Source organism: Hippoglossus stenolepis, chromosome 21 (genome assembly GCF_022539355.2).
Source record: "Hippoglossus stenolepis isolate QCI-W04-F060 chromosome 21, HSTE1.2, whole genome shotgun sequence".
NCBI lineage: Eukaryota > Metazoa > Chordata > Actinopteri > Pleuronectiformes > Pleuronectidae > Hippoglossus > Hippoglossus stenolepis.
In genome coordinates, this window is record NC_061503.1 from 5709430 (window position 1) to 5730893 (window position 21464).

General features: G+C 41.6%; 1 protein-coding gene across 2 annotated transcripts in view; it reads right to left on the reverse strand.

The window, feature by feature from the left end:
- Positions 1-21464, reverse strand: part of pemt (phosphatidylethanolamine N-methyltransferase) — a 58490-nt gene that overhangs the window by 16938 nt on the left and 20088 nt on the right. For both annotated transcript variants that reach the window (XM_035146523.2, XM_035146524.2), the window contains 3 exons: positions 16979-17094; positions 6117-6262; positions 1717-1828 (listed from right to left, as the gene is read on the reverse strand). In XM_035146523.2, coding sequence (XP_035002414.1) covers positions 1717-1828; positions 6117-6262; positions 16979-17094 — 374 coding nt within the window. The remainder of the gene's footprint in view (positions 1-1716; positions 1829-6116; positions 6263-16978; positions 17095-21464) is intronic.

The following is a 21464-nucleotide window of genomic DNA, read 5'->3' on the forward strand; positions in this document are numbered from 1 at the left end:
GATTTAGTTGTTTTTTTTTTCATTTCCCTGGGATCATTTTGTCTTTCTGTTGTAGAGTCTTTTTGTTAATAAAATGGAAATTGTTTTCACCCACTCCTGCTTCTTCAGTACTCCTACTCCTCCACCCCTATCTTGGGGTTAAATATCCCAATGTGCCACATAGTGTCTACTGGGCAGTAACGCAGTGGGTATTCATTTCTTAACAATACAACAGCTGATTGAACTAAAACGTCTCTCTGTGAAAAAGACAATACTTATTAATTGAAAGGTACGAGGACACCCAGCTGCTTTAGTCTGGAGAATGGCTTGAGGAAAACCTGGACTTGGCTTCAATGGAGCAACCTTCCAAATGCTGGACAATGGACTTGAAGGCGCTTGAACTTTAATAAGATAATTGCTGGACCCATTCCATCTCATTTAGTCCCACATTCTGGAGATTGTTTCATTCAGCCCTGCTCATTTTAGCTAAGTTCAAACCGAGTGACTCAGCTCTGAGTTTTTTGCCGGTCAATTGAACCCCCGCCACAGGTGGCTGGTGCAGAGACAGCCGGGATTAAACCATGTCTGAGGAGCATGGTGGTCTTTTTTTTTGAATCGCCAGCACAGGTGTCTGTCACTTGCAAGTGGTCGCAATAGTGCTGGACTTCAGGCCAGGGACCTTTCCCTAATCACACCCCCCACTTACTATAAAAGATCCCCCATTTCAGATTTTTATTTTGTCTTTTTTGTCTCTGTCATGTCTGGGGAAAAAAATGCTGGAAATTATTTTAAAATGACTTCAAGGCTATTTGAGTTAGACATACTGCATTAATTTTAAAGCAACACAATTTGGTTGAAATCTGCCTTGTCTCCCTCACACACACTCATCAGATAATCGGCCTCAGTTCACAGTGGTTACACCACGAGTTTGTTTTTAAGACGGGCAACAGAGAGGCACATGGGGATGAAGAAAGGAAAACAATGATGCTGAGGATCCTTCGATATCTCAAATGACTGATCAGCACAGAGGGAGACAAACATGGAGGAAACTGGAGGGACTCAGAAAAGAGAGAGATGCAGACGACCAGGGTTGACATACGGGAGATACACTGCTGAGAGTGAATTAAAGTCAACGCAGAAAGAAAATGGGTCAAAATTAGTCACAACAAGAAGGACTAGAGAAAGTATATTCAGGAAAGGAGTCTATGTAGCTCTTAGCGAGGAAGAATACAGGCTAATAGCTTTATTGGCGGCTGGGCTCGCCTACCCTGGAGTGTTCGCCTGGCAACAACGCACACTGGGCACAGTGAGGTGGTCATTGTTGTCATAGAGACGAGGCACATTTAAAAGTTTTAACCTCCCTACCTTTTTCAAGAGGGCAAAATGTTTTGCAACTTGGAAACGGCATTTTCCATCTGCAGTTTGCTGCTTATTATCTATGCCTTCACTTTATTATGAGCGCTGCTTTTAGGGCATCAGCACTTTACCAGCTAGGCAGCAGGTCATTTGTCATTCATTTTGTTTACCCTTTGTGTTAACCACTCCTCAAGAAGTGGTTAATGACGAACCTGGGAAAAGGACCCTGTTGTTATCATTTGTTAGAGCCAATCTCAGCAGCAGACTTCTGCAGAGACATCAAATTCATTGCACACACAGATACACAGATACACTTGTGACAGTGACCTCTTCTTCCCTCTGGACACACACAGACATGCACATGCGCACACACACACTTACACGAGTGCCAGGCCAAGGTAGTTGGCTGTGCTGCCCCAGTACATCGGGTTTTCTATTACGTTAAAGGGAAATCCTGTCACCTTCTCTTCCATCAGGATGCCAAAATAATCACCTGAAAAATACAGAACATACACACGCATCACGTTAAGGCTGCTACATGTTCAGAGGAGAAAATTTGGGTTCAAAGCACACAGCGTCTCATAACTACAACCTGACAATTTTACTCTTGGTTTCCTCATTCTGACACCTTTTGCAGTGTCTCTGAAGATGAAATGGTAACAAGTCTGTCTCCAGGCTCCAGCTCTGAGGTGGACAGGGATTCAGTGCTGAACTCGATGGACTGTTTCACACAGTCACCATGGTTGCAACTTGTTTATCTGCTGTGATGTGTTGTTTTAAACTCAGACAGGACAGAGTTCTGTCTGCTTGTCATTCTCCAATCATTTTTGCCACATTGCTGACATGTAGCAGCAGACTGAGTGTGTGCTGCGAAGGGAACATGACTTTGGCAGCACACAGCCTTGTTAATTCTGCACGGCCGGGCTGCTCCACTGGCATTGGGCTGCTATTGATGTCAACAATATGACCGCATGGAGATAACCTCATGTGAGAGTTTGAATATTGCAGCAAGAAATGAGCAAGAAAATATTAATTTGATGAAGTATAGGTATAGACCTAGTGATATTATGTATATTTTCCAAGTCTTTAATAAGACAATATATTTGTTCACTCAGTGCCTAACGTTTAGGCTGCTGGATGGACGCTTCACGGCTGCAGTTGCTCAACATACTCAACGAGCAAGTGTTGCTCAGAGACCCACTGTCAACTTCTGTGGTGCCTTATCTGTCCGTGACAGCACTCGGTTGCGTTCTCCTGATGCCCTCATTGAATCATGCTTTTCCAGTTACAGCTTTAACTGGAAAAACAGTCCAGTTACAGCTCCTAATACAATGAGGGCAGAAGGAAAACACAACTAAGTGCCATCACTGAGCCTCACAAGCTGAACTGATAGAGATTTAAGCTAGATGTCCCTTCACAACATTTAATATTTGTGCTGACCTCCTGTTTAGTTTGTTCTTAACGTTAGCCAGCTGGCATCCAAATTGTGTGTGTGTGTGTGTGTGTGTGTGTGTGTGTGTGTGTGTGTGTGTGTGTGTGTGTGTGTGTGTTTACTTGTCCAGTGGGGCTCTTTAGCCCATAGCAATGTTGGAGGCAGTGGAACTAGGACACTGCTTCCTGTAACCTGAGCAGTTCCTATTGCTTGCTATGTAATAAGTTCCACAGGTATTGTCCTCACACACACAAATATACGCAATCTGACCCATTTTACTTGTCAGAGGACCTGAACATTCAAATGCTTTCTGTATGCCCCCGTCGTCCGCCCACACACACACATTTGCATGCACACACAGTTTTCCAGTGGGTAAAACCAACCTGCTGAATTACATGTGGTGCTCCAAGCTGTTATTGCCCAGGTTATATTCAAAATTTAATTATGTATGCTCATTTAAAAACACAGGTAGGATTGGATAAAAAGAGATTATATAAACAAATGTGTTTGGTTTTGAATAGAAGACCAGCTTTAACTACAGAACAATATGCTAACCTCTTTTTTAACCTCAAAGTGACTACCGGTTACCCATTCAGATTTGAGAGCCAAGCATAACAATTTTTTCTAAGTTCCTGCATCACTGTTGTTTCATTGTGGTTGTGAAACCTGGATTTGCTGCAGGGTGATGACTGCACTGTGTCTGTCCTAGAGGTTAGAGAAGCCAGTCTGTGATCGGGGTATGGATCAAATGGCCAGCTGGTCCGCACATTAAGACGATGGGTAATTTAATTTTGTTTGGACCTCGGTTTCTGCCCCCGTCCCATCATTTTGAATCATCAGGTCACAGTGACTCAAGGGGATTAATATAGAACAAATGAGACACATCAAATTACAACCCACACCCACAGGCTATATCCTCCAAGAAGTGAGGGTGTGTATTTTTGTGGGGGCTAATGGACACAAAGTTATTGTGGATTGTGTTGTGTTAATCCTTGTAAATAACATGCATGGGTGCACACAGCACCTAATCTCAAAGTTCATTCCTACATCATCGTATTGAAAATAGCCAATAAGAAATAAAAAGGTCATACAGTATCACTGGTAGGTAGCTGCAGTATGGCAGAGGAATAAGGTGAGGGATCTCTACCCACATTTACCATTTTCTTAAATCAATCACTGACCTTTTTGTTGAGATATCTCTACTGTTTTCACCCCTGTTGCACTGAGGAGTGTGATGGGTGAATTCTGTTTAAAAATATGTTCACATGCTTAATTTGTTTTCTGAAGAGATTCTAGATGTCTCTGATATATAACGTGGCAACAAATTTATTCAACCAGGACTATGCCATCAACAATGCCTTGAAAGTTCAGCCGAACTCGGATGAAATTGCAATAGCCACTGAGCTAGCATTTAGAAAAATCCATCTCCGTGATAGTTTATTCGTCGATGAAGATCATATGATATGGTTGAAACTTCTAGAAAAAGATAGGAAGTAGACATTAGATAGGAATAAAAAAAAAATAGTAGCTTAAAAATGTAAAGCTTGTCCTATCGATAAAGACAGAGCAGGGGTGGGTGACATCCGGCCTGGAGACATGTGTCTCAAACCACCAGGGTGAACACAACATGCACATAATGCTGTGTCTTGTATGCATGAAGCCACTGGCCACATTTGGTGAGGGGCTTTAGGAGAGATTATAGGGCATGAAACATAAACAAGAGGAACTGTTTGCTCCTTTGTTCATGTGGAACCAGCTGATGTGCCTGACAGCCTAAACCACGAAATCATGCTCCAAGCGCTACAAACTGTGCTGCTTTCATACATGCACCTAACCTCGGACATTCTCTTGAAATGATCCGATGGGGCTGCATGTGAGAATAAAAATGTCCGAGTCTTTTACCCTGCACATTCTCTGGAGTTTTTCCTGCCAGCCACCATTGTCCGGAGAATGTCCAGGTTAGCTTGTGTAAGAATACAGCAGGAAAATGTCCCAAGATTTCCCTGTGAGTGAGTGAGTGGGCGTGTTGATCATGTTTCTAACACGCGATGAATGCCAATATTGACAAATACATATTGCATGTGTTTGATGATTTAGTATGGTCCTTAAAGGAGGTTGCACAGGACCTTAGCTAACATAAAAATCTATAGAAGGTTTTAGGGCACGAATGAATGAGGCTGTCAAGATCTTGTTCGCAATCAATGGACTGCCAGCTTACCTGGTAGGAGACTTAAGGTTGCATCAATACTGCTAAAGTTACACTTTACATCTCACTCACAGACAAAGAGTGTTATCTGTAATGTGTTATTTTTCCCCCTCAAACTAAATTAAAACTTTTAATAATTATTAGATTTAGTTGCTTAACTAAAAAAACTGTATGCATTACTGTTGCAATTTATACAGCTTGTTCTCAAATCCTCACACCACCATTTACAGCATACTGTCTTGTTTCTGCCCCCCCATCTTTGTTCACATGTCCCAAGGAAACCTGCCTATTAGCTGAAACTGGCAGGGCCTGGTTTCTCGTGCTTCTCATTAGTCAAACTATCGTCCTTGACGAGGAACTTTGCTCACGTTTTATGCTCTATGGACTTTGGCGAATGAACCATGCCACCTGTCCCTTGTGGATGGTTAACCAGATCTGCATATAAAGTAGACTGTTGTTCATAGACGGACGCATCACCTCCTGCCAACTCCTGTCACCTTCTGCTGCTCCGGCTGCTTCCCTTCTGCCATCACATTTGGTGATTAGAGACAGAGATATGGACTGAGGACATTTCGGTCTAGTGATGAACAACGATGGTGCAGGAGCTGAGGGATTAAGTCTGGATCATGGAGATGACTCACTGATGTGATTTACCTAGAATTTAGATACCAGTGCTTGCCAATTTGTCAAAGTCGCGTCTCATTTGGATCAATGCCTTCAATAACAGAATAACAACAATAAAAGAAACATGTTTGTCTCAGAGGCAGATGCTAAGATATTTGCCAATGCAGTTTGTGAAGTGTTGAGCGAATAAAGCATGATTGTACAAATGGGAACAAATGTGTCTTTCCTTATCTAAGTGCCCCTATGTGTCCCTGTTAGGATACGACACGTGGGTGCATGTCTTGTCCTGTTTCCCAAGTCGAATATGATCCCAAAACTTGTTTCTACACTGGTGATTACAGGCTGCGACCTGTGGCTATCGTCTAGTACCATCTAGTAATGACTACCATGTACTCATGTAATGATGAAATAATGACCGCAGAGTAAAAACCACTCGAATGATCCCACACTGCTTTGACGAAATCAAGTTAGGTTTTCTGTTTCATGTTGTGAGTTTAGAGCCTGTTCTTAGATACCCACCTAGGAATGTTCCAGTGAATCCCAGAGCAAGGAAGCTGCTGACAACCAGTAAGGTGCCCAGCCCCATGAGAGCTCCCCCGGTGTAGAAGACCTCGGATCTGTCCATCACATCCCACCTGGCCTGGGACTTCATCGCTACAGTCATACTACAAAAAATAACAACAAAACAACAGAAAAAAAATGTATTTAACCAACATGTAACCTCAACACAGTCTTTGCTTTCGATTAAATCTGTAAGGGCAAGCACTAATCCTCCACACAACAGGGACTGAGAGGAAAAGAGAAACAATGGAAAAGGAATAAGGTTATTCAAGGCGAGAAAAAAGGTGACATCATAGAGTTCATGGTCACACTATTGCTACACTACAGATTAAGTCCTCATGAATTAAATCTGCTGAGTGTAAAGTTGTGAAATGGCAAAAAGTTGCAAACTGCAGAGGGCTTCTTGATTTGGGTATTTGAAAAACTCCACTCAAGAACAGTCCATTTGTTAGCGAGTATAATATATATGAGTGGAAAAAAAGAGAAATCTGTAGTTAGTATAAGTGTGCATGTCTAACAAGCATTGTCCAACCGAAAGAAATCTCTATTCAGTTGTTTAAGTACATATTTTTATATATTTTTTTTCTGCTCTTTGTTTTATATAAAGATGACTTTCAGTTACGACTGAATTTTGTTTTGCAGGTATGAATATAGTCTTTGTAAAATTGGAAACACTTTGATTACAGGAGTGGCATAAAATCACAAGTTGTTGCATGCTGTTGAAAGACAAAAACCCCTCTGTAGAGCTGGTTCTGGCCAGCTGTCAAATCCAACAAGTTCACCAAAGTAAACCACAAAGTATGTGGTTTTTCTAATGCCCTCTAAAACAACACCGGAGCAATTTCTGATCTTACGTGCCTATCAGCACGATGACATCATCGGTCTGTGTCTTCGAAGACCATTACAAATCACTGTTATGCCAATGAATCGCTTTCATTGTGTGATTCTTTTATGGTTAAGATTTGGGTACAAAATTGATTTGGTAAGATTTAGGGAAAGAACGTGGCTTGAGTCAAAATGAAGTAAAAGTCAGATGTTTTGTTAACCCAACCTCCTCCCCATGCCGAATTTGTTGCTCTGTAATATCTGATAACCTCCTCCACTCTCCTCATCGTCACTATAGTCAGAGAATGCTGTTCAGGGTTAGTTTGTAAAAATAAAAAAAGCTGCTACCTACTGCGGCAGAAGTAACCAACATTTTTTTAATTTCCAGGTGCAAAACCAAAGCAAAATTTGAGGAATGTGAAAAACACAATTTGTGATAACAGGACAAATGTTTGTAAGGAGGTTTGAGGGAGGATGTCTGACTTGCATGGCTGAAAGAATACAGTTTGGTGGCAGGTGATCCACTAATCGGGAAACCCCAGCTTCTCCAGTCCGAAAGTTGAAATGTTCTTGGTAAGATAGTGAACCCCAAATTACACCATTAGTGGGTGAGTGTATGTTTGTGTGTGTGATCAAGCACCTTCTGTACAGCACAAGTGTGACCTGTAGCGTAAAGAGTGTTTGATAAGACAAGAGAAGCGCTGTATGAATGCATAATGAAAGTTATTTCCCAGGTCAATCTGACCTCTGGATAGGAAGCACATACTCCCTTGGCTAGTTACAGTTTTTGTCTATTTCATCCATGGTGTTAAGTGGCGCAAGAACTGAACAGAGACTGTCTGGATCAGTTCTACATAGTTCATAGTGGAACACAGTGGCCTCAATATTTGAGTTGGCTGTTTGGCTAAACTGATTAACAGGGTGTGTCACGTCTTGAGAAGAGAACCTGCTTCAGAGAGTAGGTAACCTGAGACTGGGGCAATGATCCCTCGAAAGTTCCCTTCATATGATTACAAATGTGTGTTTGCTCACCACTTGGTTACACGCGAAGGCAAAGGGTATAAATCCTTTTTGGATTTTTGTTAGACACTTTTGATATTGGACATTTTTCTTGTGTTTGGAATTGGTTTGAGTCGGTTGGTCATTCTGAGATCTGTTTCCTGTTTTATTTTGAAGCTTTGCTCCTTGTGGGACTTCAGCTTTGTATCCTGTCTTTGTCCTGTTTCCCGCCTGTGTGATCGTCTGCACCTGTTCCTACTGTGTTTCACCTGTGTTCAATTATCTCTGCATCCCTTGAGTCTATAAGTCTCAGTGCTTCCCTTTGTTCTTGTCAGTTCATCTTGTTTCCCTGTTTCATCTTGTTCACCTTGTTTCACTAGTTGTGTATTTCAGCTCTTTTGGTTCTCCTAGTGTTTCTCTAAGTTTAGATTATTTGGATTTAGATTATTTTGACCTTTTGTTGAAGAGCCACGGCCTGAATAGAGAGTTTAGTTTTTTCACCTGAACCCGTCTCCTGCATTTAGGAACCTGCTCACCTCACTGGGACATGAAAACCACTAAAAGGCTGCAAGCGCGTAGCTTGTGACTACAGCACAGCAGATTGATTGTTACACTGCTCCTTTTATACATATTGTTGACAACAGGCAGCGCAGCCCCAAGGCCAACAACAAACTCATCCTTTCAAGAAAATACAGCTGCTCTTCTTCTTACATCACCGTAACACCACCACCCATAGGGGGCACAGGGGGCATTCTATGTCTCTGCAGGTTTTAAATTAATACATCCACTGGGTCTGGGATTCTTATGTGAGCAAACATTATATTGCTTTAGTGAGACAAAACCATTTCATATAAATACACATGATTGAAAAATGCTCAAAGGGATAGTTCACCGAAACATTATAGAAAATTCACTCATCTACTCACCACTATGCCGATGGAGGGGTGGGTGAAGTGTTTGAGTCCACAAAACAGTGTGTGAGGTTTTCTGGTGTGTGCGTGCGAACATGAGCATGGCTCAGGAGGATATCAGAAGACATTTAGACTAAAAATACGGTGTAAATGACACAGTACTTCAATTGCATCGGATTTGGCTGTAACACTGTCTCACACTGTCAATCCAAAAGTATCTTGTGGACTCAAACACTTCACCCACCCCTCAATCAGCATAGGGGTGATGAGATAATGAGTGAATTCCCTTTAATGTTTGTAAAAGCTTTCAAAGGTTCAAACTTTAAAACTATTTTATTATGGGTATATACAAGTACATTTTAGTATCCCATTAAAGGGGACATAGCATGCAAATTCCACTTTGTTAGTGCTTCTACAGGTTAATGTGGGTATCTGGCATGTCTACCAACCCAAAACTCTGGGGAAAAACACTGCGCGCTTTGTTATAGTTCCTCTAAGTCAGAAACGTCATGCTTGAGCGACTCGATTGCGCTTCCTGGGTATTGTTTCGTAACAAGGAACTGAAGTCTCCCACATGGTCTTGCCCCCGTCCCCCACACTCGTTACTTCGGGTTTACACGGAGGCAGCGCAGCGCCGTTCCCAAGCACGCAGCCGGGCTGTTCACACGGACGAGCATTTCTCCGCTGGTCAGCCCGCGATTCACTCACATGTGGCATTTGTCTGGATCGTTGGGACTGGGAGGCTGCAGCAGCTGCTCGGGAGCGACCGCCGCTCTCCCGTGCGTGAGCTGGAATTTGTGCCAGCGCCACACAGCCAGCAGTGTGGAGGACTTCCGCAGTGTTCAGCGCTACTGTAACCCCGAACCCCGACATTCAACGGGTACAACAACAAGCGGAGAAAGCAGAATCGCGGGCTGACCTTATATATAGGTCTATGGGGCTGACCAGCGGGAGAAATGCTCGCCCGTGTGAACAGCCAGGCGGCTGCGCGCTTGAGAACGGCGCTGCGCTGCCTGCAGCGGTCTTCCACACTGCCAGCTGTGTGGAAGACTTCCGCAGTGTTCAGCTCTACTGTACGCCGGGTTACAGTAGTGACGCCGGGTTACAGTAGTTACGCCGGGTTACAGTAGTTACGCCGGGGTACACCGGACGCGGAAGCGCAGCTGCGAGGCAGCGCAGCGCCGTTCTCCAGCACGCAGCCGCCTGGCTGTTCACACGGGACGAGCATTTCTCCGCTGGTCAGCCCCATAGACTGTATATATAAGGTCAGCCCGTGATTCTGCTTTCTCCGCTTGTTGTTGTACCAGTTGAATGTCGGGGTCGGGGTAAATGATGGTCTTCATAGCCCCCCACCCCTCTCTTCTCTCTCTGTCTGTCTGCTTGTGTGCTTGTAGTGGATGGGCAGAGGGGGACATTTAATTATGTGATTGGGAAAATTAAAACTCCAGGACAACAAGGGAATACAAAGTATGGGATGCATATTTGATAATTTATATCATATAAAATATGTAATTTATATCGTTTAAAATCATGGGGAGAGGGGGAGGGGGAGCTGGCTCATTAGCATTTAAAGGAACAGGCACTCAAAACAGGTCACTCTGTGGAGGGCTGTTTTATACAGGGTAAAAAGGGTGCTGTTTTATATGATCCTTGTGGTATTTTGACCAAAGTATGTTACAGACATTTCATTAAGACCCCAAGGAACCATATCAACTTATGGTAAAATGGACATGCTATGTCCCCTTTAAGAACTTCTGTCTTTATCCACTGGATTTGCATGTTACGGGTGCAGAATATGTGTTAATCCCATAAGGCACTTACATTTGAAGCAGTAGCTTGCCAAATTTAATCTTTGCAACGTTTGCTGATAATCATTTCTAACTTTCACATCCCTGAAATTAAAATAGGTTCTTTTGACATTGTGGCAAAGTCCCTATGCTACCCAGGGTCTCCCAACACAGCCAGACATCAGCCCCTCACTGCTAAACATCCTTTTATTTTTATAAATCAAAACTACAAACCTAAATACAATTCATTTCACATAAATTACCCAGCACAAAACCTTTTCAGGTGATAGCTCAGCTCTGTCTGTGTCTCTAAGTCCATGACAGTGACTCCTCTTTGTGTGTGTCAGTCTCCTTTGTGGCAGCTCTTTGCCACCTTTTAAACTAGGGAGTAATCAGCTAACATCTATATTGTACTATAGAATAACACTATTAATAATGGTCATTGCCTGTTTGGGTGCTTTACACTCCTTGTTTATCATTTAATGATTTAGTTTAAGTAAGGCTGTCATGCCCCACAACCTCAGAACATCTGCAGAGTTCAAAAGTTAAGTCTGGGTTGTGTTGAAAGGATTTCTAATGGTGCAAATTATAATGAAACACACACACACACAGGCGCTGGGGCAGATGTAACATTGTGTGTTTGTGTGTGGGCATTAACCCACTTGTGGGCTGACATCTGAATGCAGTGTACTTCCGGAAGAGGAAAATTGCTCCCAAATCAAAACCAGGTTTGGGGTTAATTAGAGAAAACTGGGTTACGAGGTCTGTGCTGCGAGTCCTATGCCGTTCTTCCTTTGTCAACGTGTGTTGTGTTGAAGTGGGTTGCTCCACCACGTCAGACACAAAGAGCAACACAAAGAGCGACCACTGAGCTGTTTGTTGGTTGTGGTTGGGCATACTGCTGGGATTTGGATTGGAAAAGAGATGGGGTCTTGTGCACGGAGTTATGGGCAGGTGGTCCGTGAATGAGCCACTGACCGCTGGATGTACCGTAACAACTGATGCTGAGTCACCTTTGATTTAGCATCTACAAATACAAGAAGTTTTTTCAGAAACTTGGTCAGATCCTATTCGTCAGTTTAAATCTACACCTAATTTACAAATGACAAGTTGTTTTTTCGTTCTATTGTGCTAGAAAAAAGATGTGTCATATCCGACTGAGGTGTCTTAGGTAAACGCAAGAGGGATGGCGGTATGAGATCGTTGAGGACCAACACCAATCAAAGCCATACATCGACTGTCTTTTAACCTTTTCAAATGTGACATGGAAATTCTAATGTTGGAGAGAGAGCTGGATGATGAGGAAGTAATTGAAGGTCAGGGACGCAAGGTGTAGCGTGGGAGTTGAACAAAGACACTTTACCAGTGAGTCGCTTTGCAGCCGACCTTAGCTGGAGCTAGGGTGACTTTTTCACATTATGGTCTTTCTGTGTCTTTATTACCACTCAAAGGGCTTTCCAGTAAAGTTTATTGCCATTCACCCATTCTCACACACATTCCTACAGTGTATCTATGGGCTACACTTTTTTATTAGGGGCAATTTGGGGTTCATTGTCTTGCCCTAGGACACTTTGGAATGCAGATGGGGAAGACTGGGATCGAACCGCTGACTTTACCAAAATGATGGCGTTTAATCTGCAGATCAGACCAAGAGATTAAAATCTAATGAGCACTAAGAGTAAATTATAAGATTTAAATTCTTGGTATACACTTGTTCAAGCCTATTATTCAATTTGACACATTTTTAGAAATTTTGACCGATAGATCAACAATGTTATAACTACATCACTTTACATATTTTATATGACTTTTTCACTTTTAAATTCCCTCATTCTGTCCCCACATGTCGTCAAAGTGGCTGGCATCTAACCAAATGCCTTCATGACATTAATTGTAAAACTTAAGAAACCCAACTGTTAATGCACTGGCTAATTATGACTAATTATAGGCTGTCATCCAATCTTCTATTCCTTAATTAGTAAAATAGTTGGAAAGACCAAATAAACTCATGTAATCAAGAAACGTATACCCTGGGGGAATTTCAGTCAGTCTTCATTACTGTAATATACTTTTTACTGTTCCCCTGTAACAGACTTCTGCTAATTTAAAACTATTATCATTTTATAGAAATTTTGGACAAATTAAGTTTAAATTAACACAACCAACTGTTAACTGAATGCAATTCAATAATGTTTTGAATAACCAAACCATTTTATACATGCTTGTTCTATTTTAGGCATCAAACCAATTAATTCAAGAACAAATACATTTCTCTGCTCTCTGACTCATCTGCCCTGAGTTCAGTGCTGTTTAAAATACTACACACACACACACACACACACACACACACACAAAGCATGGAGGGTATGGACTTCTAGAAATGCACACATATAGATTATTGAATTAATTTAAACTTTTTTATTAATTTCCCAAGAAAGCACAACTGTCCCTTCTGAACATTCGACATGACTTGATATGGCTGGGATCAGCTCTGGATTTAATTATGTGTGTATGACTTACATATATCCATGTGTGAGTGTGAGTCTTTCCAAACTTTTCTGATTAGGCATGACTAAATGTAGTTGCTCTAGTTGTGTTTAAGTCCGTAGGCCGTTGCACCATGTTAGCAGATGTTGTAATATCTCAACAGCTGTGTGATGGATTGGCATTTTGTATTCACTTTCCCCGAAGGATGACTCTTACAGATGTTGCTGATGTCTGGACCTTTCCACTAGCTCTACTAGCAGGTCAATGTTTTTTTACCTATAGCCACTAAATTTCAATATTTCACAGATGATGTATTCCTATGACTATGATCATGACCTGACTTCCTCTCAAGTGCTATCATGAGGTTGACACCACAACAGCATCACAAATTAAGAATGAAAACATTGGTGATCCTGTGACTTTTAATCTGGGGAAATCATCAGGGCAAATTTTATATTTATCTTACATTTTGGTCTTTGTCGTCACTGCAACACAAAAGACATTCTCATCAGCAGTGACTGCAGTTAATATGTGAATAAATGAGTTAATGCATTGTGTTGTTTTCAATAACTATTTCTAAATGACACACGACTGCAGTGTAGACTAAAAAAAGAATGAAGGAAATTACTAACAAACATTACTCATGTTTCTCAATATGGGTTTCGGTACAACAAATTCTTTATTTCAAGCTGTTAACATTCCCTGAGGATAAACAAAGAGAATGGATGCGTAACAATTTGGTATCTAATACTTCTTAATGTGTAAATCCCAATCCTCGCAACTCATTAAACTGGGTGCTAAAGCAAGGGCGCGATTAATTAGAAATGGACTTGGGGTTTAATATTAAACATAATCAGAAGACGTTATCACTACAGTGTGCTGAGCTGATAAAAATAGCAACTCTGTGTCTTCTGCATGTCTCTCACACAGCCTATAAATATATCGTGGAGCTATAAAAAGACAGGGCTGTCAGCTAATTGGCCCGGCAGGGAATCAGTCAGTGTACAAGTCAATTAGATAGCTGTACGGAAAGTGGTCTGCTGGTCAATGAGGTGGCTTGTCTGTCAGTTTATGTTATCTTTCCAGAGGAGTGTATTACTGAACTCTGTTGAGCAGAAAAGATATGACTTGTTGCTACGAACGAACGTGTATATACTTGATGAACAAAACAAGACAGAAGATAGTTGCTATTTATTTATTAATTATTTAAACGCCACAAAATGGAGCATAATTTGTCTGTTGCTTTATATTAGCTTTTTTTAAATGAATCTTAAACTCTGTGTTGTAGATGTATTTTATGCAAACGCACCTAATCCGTATTTTATAATAACTAACTTTATTTTTAAAGCAAAGTTTTCCTTTATACATAAAAGTTCTTTGAAACGATTCCACTCACACACCTGGAAGTTTCATGACCACTGGAGCCACAGAACTGCACCTGAATTAGTGTGATGGACAGAATTAATTCTTTTACTTTTATGTGTGGTAAAGGTGCATTCTAGCGCTGGTCACCTCTTTATTCAGGGATAATAAATATTGAACGTGTCATATCTCCAAATTGCACCAGATTCAACACAGCACTTCTTTGGGCCTTCAGAATACATATGCTACGTGTGACGCCGATGAGCTGAACGGTTTCTCGAGATATGCGAGCCACATACAGGCAGACCGAGATTTCTGGAAATAGTAGAGAGATGTTGCGAAGAGAACGGAAAATAACATGTGAGTGTAGCAGTGGATTTGAGTATTTCTCACAAAAATGTACTAAATGTGCTCTCATGAGGTCTAATATAACTAATAAACAATAAATGCTTTCCCTTCGTCATAAAACATCTTGAGTCTGACAACAACTCACAGTTTAATACCTCAGTGCATTGTTTGTTAACTTTTTCCACAGCAAAGAGAAAACTAAAATGTGTGCATCCTTGCCAAGGTTTACAAAAACCAATGCACACGCACCGGAGCACTTCTCCTGCCACTGACGTCTCTGTTTGCTGAGACAAACGCAGAAGAGGCTGTAAAAGATTCAAAAGTAGTTTCACTGACTTCAGTAACCTTCAGGGTCCGAGCTGTGCTGCTCTGTGTCGTGCCGCCCTTTGCTACCATCCCAATTGGTTTTGAAGGGAAACTTTACAGCCTGCCATGGTGTTATCCTGGATTACCCAGTGTACAGTGACGCAGCAGGGGAAAAAAAAGGTACTCCTGGATGCTAAATTTACACCAAATATATCAATAGCCCTTTTTCATGGCCGACATTTCGACATGTCAAAGTAAAAGGTTGGAAAAAGAGGTTGGAAAAAAAATCTAATGGATGACTGCTGAATACCATTTAGATGTTTCAGTGTCCAGGTGCTGTGCATACTGGCTCTTTTTCCTGCCGTCAGAGACACTTGAACTGAAGAGAGTCACACCTGTGCTTTCCCTTCTATGACATGTCAAAATATCGACTGTGAAAAAGGCCCATAGGAGCTTTTCGTCAGGCCCTCCTTACTGTCTTTCAAGGTCCTGATCCCCAGTTTGTTTCGGACCCTGACCAGTATATGTTTCCGAGCTGATGTTGTTTTCTGAGCTTGTCAAAAGGTTCCTTGAAACACACTACATTATACAATGGGATGTGCGATTTAGCCCACACAGTTTTGTGTAAAAATGCTGGAGCTCTACTTTGATAAAGGAAGTGAAGTATGTGTTCACAAAAGAAATACATTTTCCAAGCAGTTATTGGAATTTCATTACAGCACAATAATTCAACTAAAATCCTTTATAATACTATGTTATTACTTTTGTTTGCGTGAATTCAGTTTGACAGTAGAGCCATTATTCCCCCACTATTCTGTTCCTAACACATCTGAGTGAATGAATTGTTCTACTGCTATTTATAGTTCATCATGTTGCTCAGAATTTATTGCTAAACATTCTCCTCAGAAGCACAAGAAGAAAACTGGCAAGACAATTTATCATCTTGGAAATATCTTGCTCCAAAAGCATTGTTGCCCGGCAACAAGCATCACAGACATCCTTTGAGAGAGGAAGGAAGAAAAAAGTCTTCACATACTGGCATACTGTATGTGTGTGGTGTTTATAGTGGGGTGCTTTGTCACTATTTTGATCCACAGTGGAATGTTTGTACTTCCACGGGCTGCTGATGGCAGGCATGGGGGTGTCACAGACATGTACAGAACTGTCGGTACATAACCATCGCAGGGAGAGAGAAGAACCAAGGACGCCGACCCGAGGCGGAGGAAAGAAAACAGGAAGATGTATACAGAGGATGGCAACAGGACAAAAGGGCAAAAGAGTGCGTCGTGTACAGTAGAACCTTGAGATTAAAGGTCTTTATTGTCATACTCAGGTACAATGACTAGAGGTTTAACTAGGTTACTCAGCTGGGTTTGGCTCTTTCGTATCTACAAGAAACTGGAAAATAAGTTAGGTTTAAGTCTGGATAGTAGCTGCTGCCCTGCATTTTTACATTTTGAAGAGGTAGGTTGGGGTGGGGAGGAAATGTGCTGAATTGCTGTACAGCTCCAAACGGGGAGGATGCTGTTCTACCGAAGCAAACAAAACATTCACAATTTGTGAAATGAAACGAATGAATCTTATTAAGGTAGGAAAACACAAAAATTACAGACAGTACTGCAAGACAAGAGATACAGGAAGGAACAGTGTAGGTTGGAAATCTGCTGAGGTTTGTTCTAAACTTAGGATTGGCCCTTGTGACTTTTAAATAATAGTTGAATAAAACTTGAATAAAATCAAGCTGGTTTGTTTTGAAAGGCAGAAGAAAGAATAAGAAGAGAGATGTGTGCTTCACCTGTGGCTACGGTAGACGTTGAGCAAAATGATGACGAAGCCCAGGCAGTAACAGCCCAGGTGAGGGCTTCCAAAGAGCCTGGAGAGTCTCCGTGTACGATGTTCCCATCTCGCCACCTGCAGAATGACAGAAACAGAGGGCAGAAGACATGAGACAGTAGAGTTTTCCTAAAAATCCTATCAAGTACAGCAAAGGCAGGAAGTCAGTCTCTGCAATATGCCAAGGGGGGCGTGCAAATTACTTTTATTTCTGGTTGGGTTGTCTACCAACTTCTGAGGGAAACTTCTCGCTCTTTCCAGAAATCCCTCTCACCAACAACACTTTCCAGCTCCTCTTGGGACCCTGAGGCGTTCCCAGGCCAAATGGTTTTATGATTCTACCAGGGTCTACTCTCAGTTGGGCATGCCAAGAATACTTCCAATAGAAGTAGGAGGGCTCTTAGGTGGTTGCACATTATTCAAATGTTCTCACAATGGCTGTGTAGTATGTCATTTAAAGAATGTATTTCCATTTCTTTCTTACCATTTGAAATGTCAAACGATGTATTCCAACATTTCGTGACTCTGCAGTAATGGCTTTCACGTTATTAAAGCACTCTTTCTGCCTGTCACTGAAGAGTGTAATCACCACCACCGTCCTTCGCTTTAGCTGCTAGGGAAAAGTAAGTATTTCACATAATGGTCGTTATATTCATGTCTCAAGTGCATCACTGCCATTATCAGAGTAGGGGCAGAGAAACGGACAGAATGAGGTGCTTCCTCGCTGAAATACCTGATCCCAAAAGAGCAAGAGGCCATACAGCTCAGAATCCATTCACGAGTTAACTGATTGACAAGTGCATTGTTTTTCCACCTCCAAGTATTTCCACCTCCAATCATACAGAACAACAGAAAAAGCGCAACTGGAACAACAAGCTCAAACAGTTTCCTTTGCCTTCCATGATTTGAGCATGGAGTCTGACATTCTCTCAGAATGTTGGATTGAATGGTGTCTGTACTTTAGCTTGTTGATGTTAACATGTTTATTTTAACTGTCTTACTTAATAAATTTGCCCTAGTTAAGACTTGTTCTTGACTTTCTATACACAATTATTTGATTTGTATTCAAGTATTTTTAACATTGGCATCTACAGCATTTCCTTGTGTTAAATTGCTGTTTACTGCCATTTATGTTTACGTTTAGCTACTTAAACTTCCTATTCTAACAAAGTACCTCTTAATCAAATAATACAGCAAGATTATTACTTTTTAAATACCACGTAATTTGAATTTAAAATAAAGCCAAGGACAAAAAGTGGCAGTAATCGCTCAATGGATCAAACTGCATACTTTAAAAACAAAGGTTGTCTATATTGAGAGATGGTTCACATGAAAATATTGTTTTTTTTTTGTGAAAAAAGATACCAACAAAAAATATATATCTTAAAAGCTCTCTTGGCCATATTGTATGCACTTTTGAACTTAAAGGGACAGTTCACCGAAAAATGAAAATTCACTCATTATCTACTCACCGCTATGCTGATGGAGGGGTGGGTGAAGTGTTCACAACATACTTTCAGAGTCTCAGGGGTAAACAGTCTCAGGGGTAAACAGTCTCAGGGGTAAACAGTGTGCAGTGACCTGGATTACTTTTAATTCTGAAAAAACGTCCTGTAAGAAGCTGGAGATATTATGTCCAGATTTGAATGTAAAGGGAGTTTTTGGATTATTTATATATATATATATATATGAAGTTGTGGGAATTCATCAGTAATCAGTTGTTGTTGTTGTTGTTGTTGTCAAACCAATGTCATAAAAGTGCTGTAGTCGTAAACAACGTCACTTACATTTATGCGTCTCAGCCTCTGCTGCTACAGAGCGCTGGTTGTCTGTTTATTAATGATCAGTTCTTGTTTTTCTTAATTTGTTTACATCCCTCAGATAGCTGTTACATAAAAGCTGCATTCTCTTGGCGGAGCTTTTAATTGATGCTTTCAGCTCTCAACATTGCACCATGAATATTCCACAGGGAAGTTATGCAAGATTTAAAAAAACTGACTGACAAACTGATGGATTTACAGACAAACTCCAAATCGCTGACTGTATGTGGGCTGCAGAAGTGCGTAGATGACTGTGAAACACAGCAAAACATAAAGGATACAAATGTTGCCGTGGAAACAGCTTTTATATGTTCAGAGGAGGAAAAGTGTAATGTGGAGCAGGAAGATATATACAAGGTGAGAGGAAATAAACTTCATATGGGGACAAAAGAAAGACAGTGTTTAAATACATGTACCCCTGGTTTATGAACTCTACGGGAAAAAGATAAGTTCACTGCAGACTCAGACATTTAGTCACTGAGCAGCCTGTGGACAAAATACGGGGGTGAAGCTTCTTTCTCTTTGGACTTTTTAGAGAAAGAAGCTACATTCATATTCTACTCAAAACAAGGTCATTTACACCATGTTTAAAGCCTAAAAGTCCACAGGAAGTGGCTGAGCTAGCGGCCATAGCCACATGATGGTGTGTCCGAGGGGTCCGTGAATGCACCTCGTAGGAAGATGTCAGTGGACATTTAAGCTAAAAACACGGAGTAAATGAATTTTAATGTCGGGGCTTGCAGACATTTGGATGACCCCCCACACGAGCCGTATGGAGGCATGTTATGTTTTTTCTGTTTTTTTATTATGTCTAAAGAAGAACTCACTATAGACTTCAATTGTAATGGATTCTGCTGCAACTAAGTTTACCCCTGAGACACTTAATCCACCCCTCCATTGGCATAGTGGTGAGTATATGAGTGAAGTTTCATTTTTCGGTGAACTATACATTTAATGTCTCCCTCATCCCTTCTCTCTCTCTCTCTCTCTCTCTCTCTCTCTCTCTCTCTCTCTCTCCTAAGAGTAGAAGACTGCTGTGCAATAAAAGTCTCACAATTGAAGCTCCTTTGTGACTCAGACGTATGACAACATTCAAACAATGATTTCATTCCCTACCGCTCAGTGAAATAATGTCAGGAATTAGCCTCGCAAGTAACAGGTGGCTGCATTTTGATGTCAGTAAGTAGCACTTTGTGACACATATAAACACATACTGTATGTAGCATTCCATTTATCCATCCATCCATTCCCTAATCCGCTCATCATTCAGGGGGCTGGAGCCAATCCCAGCTGACATTGGGCAAGAGGAGGGGTACACCCTGGACAGGCTACCAATCCAGCACAGATATCAGCATTCTCTCTTAATTAATAACGCATGGTGGTCAGGGCTGTACAGTGCGACGTATACGATGCACAATCTATAAAGAAACTAACTTGAAATGGCGTCATTTGTACCATGTTTTTAGCCTAAAAGTCCACTACCTGAAGTAGCGAAGCTAGCGGACGTAGCCACACAAACACGCACCCTGCGTGTGCCCTCGAGCGAGAGTGTGTGCGATGTTTCGGTGTGCCTGTGCGTACATGAACGCGCCTTGGTAAAAGCTTTCTTCACAGATTAAATCATTCAGCCCCTCCTGAATCCTATTTCTCTCATTCACTAACTAATGCCGACATTATAAGCTGTGTCTCAATTCAGGGGCTGCGTCCTTTAGAGGCTGAATTTGGAGACCCATCTAGGCTGGGCTATTTCCAAGGTTCCTTCAACTTTTGCAGACAAATGTGTCCTTCCGTCCTTGAAAAACAAAGGCTCCAATTGATGAATCCTTCTTCAGGCAACCTACCCCAGGATTCATTGCACTTTGATGACAAACCGTGTTTCAAAGTGGTAATGGAGCGAGCAAGCGACGAGATGTCCAATGCTTAAGTATCATGCTTCAACTGGACTGAACAGTCCAAACCAAGTGGAATTAAAAATTGTATTGTCCTGTCTAACTTCAGCTCTGTTGCTAGGCAGCTGATTACAGAAACCTTTCGTAGACCAAACCGTCTCATTTCAGATCTATTATCGTGGGCTGGATAAACTGCATCCTCCAAAGGCTATGAGGTTCGTTATGAGAGATACATACAGACATAGGCAGGCCATTTTTGCTAGTACACTGCTACGCTCTATTCTGAGCCAGCGATGGGACCGCAAGCTCCTCCAAAATCCTTTAACACAATTTACAGACCCTCCATGAGGTGATTGAGTACACTAAAAATAATCAGGTGTTCTGCACACAGACTACTGATGTTGTAATCACATCATCAATCAAGACATAGAAATAAAGGAAGGCATTGGCGAGGGGAGCGCAGGGAGTGGCGCCGGCTTGGCAGAACGAGCAGCTCTCCATAACAAATACAATTAAGGCTTAGGCAACAGGCTCCTCCTGCATCCCCATCAGCCCACTTAAATGTGAGAGGCAGGCACCCGAATGGGTTTGAAGTCAGGACATTAGGACGATTTCTGAGGGGGGAGGAACTTCTGCCGCATTATGCCGCTTTATGGAAGAACAGTTAAGCAGCAGAAACCGTAGAATGAAGCTAAAGGCACCCTCCAACTAGTCCTTATCGACATAGAGGGAATATACA